This window comes from Glossina fuscipes, unplaced genomic scaffold (assembly GCF_014805625.2).
Source record: "Glossina fuscipes isolate IAEA_lab_2018 unplaced genomic scaffold, Yale_Gfus_2 64924, whole genome shotgun sequence".
Classification (NCBI taxonomy): Eukaryota; Metazoa; Arthropoda; class Insecta; order Diptera; family Glossinidae; genus Glossina; species Glossina fuscipes.
The window spans coordinates 1-1,817 of record NW_024004019.1 but is presented as its reverse complement, the minus strand read 5'-3'; the positions used below and the strand labels follow the sequence as shown (position 1 = coordinate 1,817).

The following is a 1,817-nucleotide window of genomic DNA, read 5'->3' as shown; positions in this document are numbered from 1 at the left end:
TTGGAAAGATACCAGTTTGTTTCACACTTTCCCGCGCCCGCAGTTAGCATTCAAGATGCAGTTCGAATTTGCGTGCAATTAGCTTTGGAAAACTCCAAAGTTTTGAAAATAAAAGCGGTTGAATTGGACACTCATGGCCACTTTCCAATAATTGAAAACTTCGTAGAGGCCATCGAAGATCTTCCTCTAATCACTGGTGATTACGTATTTCTGTCAAATCAAGTACTAGAAGATATCCCGAAAGTGGTGCATGTTGAAGATGCAAAGTTACTTACACAAAAAAATTGTCATTTTATAATAATAAGCGCACTGTGCGGTGAGTTGAACGAATTGGTTCTCACCCAGACCTCTAAGTCATTAGTGGAAAGAGGTTACTTGGTTGTGCGTATTAATAATTCGTCTGGTAAGATTAACTTAAAAATTCCTGATGATTTTAAAATGGTTGCCGATTTACCGATCGAGAACACTGACGAAATCATTTTATTGCTACAGTGCAGAGGTTCGAAGAAGTTCTCCCTTGAACCAACTGTTGTTGAAATTAGTGGGTCCGATAAGGAGTTTACGTGGCTTATTCAATTGAAACAATCTGTTAATAATAAGACTCCAACCGTTGTATACGCATACAATGAAAAATTAAATGGTCTAATTGGTTTAGTGAACTGTCTGCGTAAGGAACCAGACGGGCAATTAATTACGTGTTTTTTTATAAATGATAAAAGTGCGCCGGCATTCAACATTAATGCACCTTTCTATGCCGCACAATATGCTCTTGGTTTAGCCGTTAATGTTTACCAAAACGTAAGTAACACGCATTAAATGATAACACGCTCATCAGTTTTGAAAACTATTCGATTAACTTTAATTACTCAGGGCAAATGGGGCTCCTATCGACACCTTCTGCTAAACTCTGATATCCAAATCGCACCAAGAAAGAATCATGTTTATGGCAATGTTCTGCAAAGGGGAGATCTTTCGTCTTTACGTTGGTTCGAAGGTCCATTGAAACCTGAGGATTGCGACATAAAAATTGCTTATTCATCAGTAAATTTCCGTGATATAATGCTTGCTACTGGGCGCTTAGCTGTTGAGCTATATGGCGATAGTCGTCTGGATCAAAGTTGCGTTTTAGGCTTTGAGTATTCCGGCATTCATATGAAGACCGGGCATCGTATTATGAGTATGGTTGTAAAGGGAGGAGTGGGATCATATGTTGAAAAGCCCTCCAGACTTATTTGGGATGTACCAGACAACTGGTCTTTGAAAGATGCTGCCACTGTTCCCGTAGTTTATATAACCGTGTACTATGCATTTTTCATGATTTCTGATATACGTAAAGGAAAAAGTATCTTAATCCACGCCGGTACAGGAGGTATAGGTCTTGCAGCCATACGAGTTGCGTTAGCCTATAATCTGGAAGTTTTTACTACCTGCAGCACTTCTCAAAAGAAACAATTTCTGCTGGAAACTTTTCCGCAACTTAAAGGTATGCAGGAGTTACTTTGCGTTTTAAGCACAAATATTTATCGTTTTTCCATTTTTCGTGAAACAGAGAATCACATTGGGAATTCGCGAGATACTTCATTTGAACGTATGATTATACGAGAAACTGAGGGCAAAGGCGTCGATTTTGTTTTGAATTCACTATCAGAAGATAAATTGCTGGCTTCAGTACGCTGTTTGGGAATTACTGGACATTTTCTTGAGATCGGAAAATTTGACATGGCAAACGACACCAAACTCGGGATGAGTTGCTTTTTAAAAGAAATCAAATTTAATGCTGTTTTAGCCGATAGATTATTAATTGCTTCGGATGAAGA

At 38.6% G+C, this 1,817-nt stretch overlaps 1 protein-coding gene across 1 annotated transcript; it reads left to right on the top strand.

Annotated features, from left to right (window-relative positions):
* Positions 1 to 6: 6 nt before the first annotated feature.
* LOC119643843 (fatty acid synthase-like) lies at positions 7 to 1,813 on the top strand (the record flags this gene model as incomplete). Its single annotated transcript, XM_038043347.1, has 3 exons — positions 7 to 798; positions 871 to 1,483; positions 1,550 to 1,813. Coding segments are annotated over 3 exons (1,669 nt in total), but the record flags the coding sequence as incomplete, so codon positions are not given.
* Positions 1,814 to 1,817: the final 4 nt, after the last annotated feature.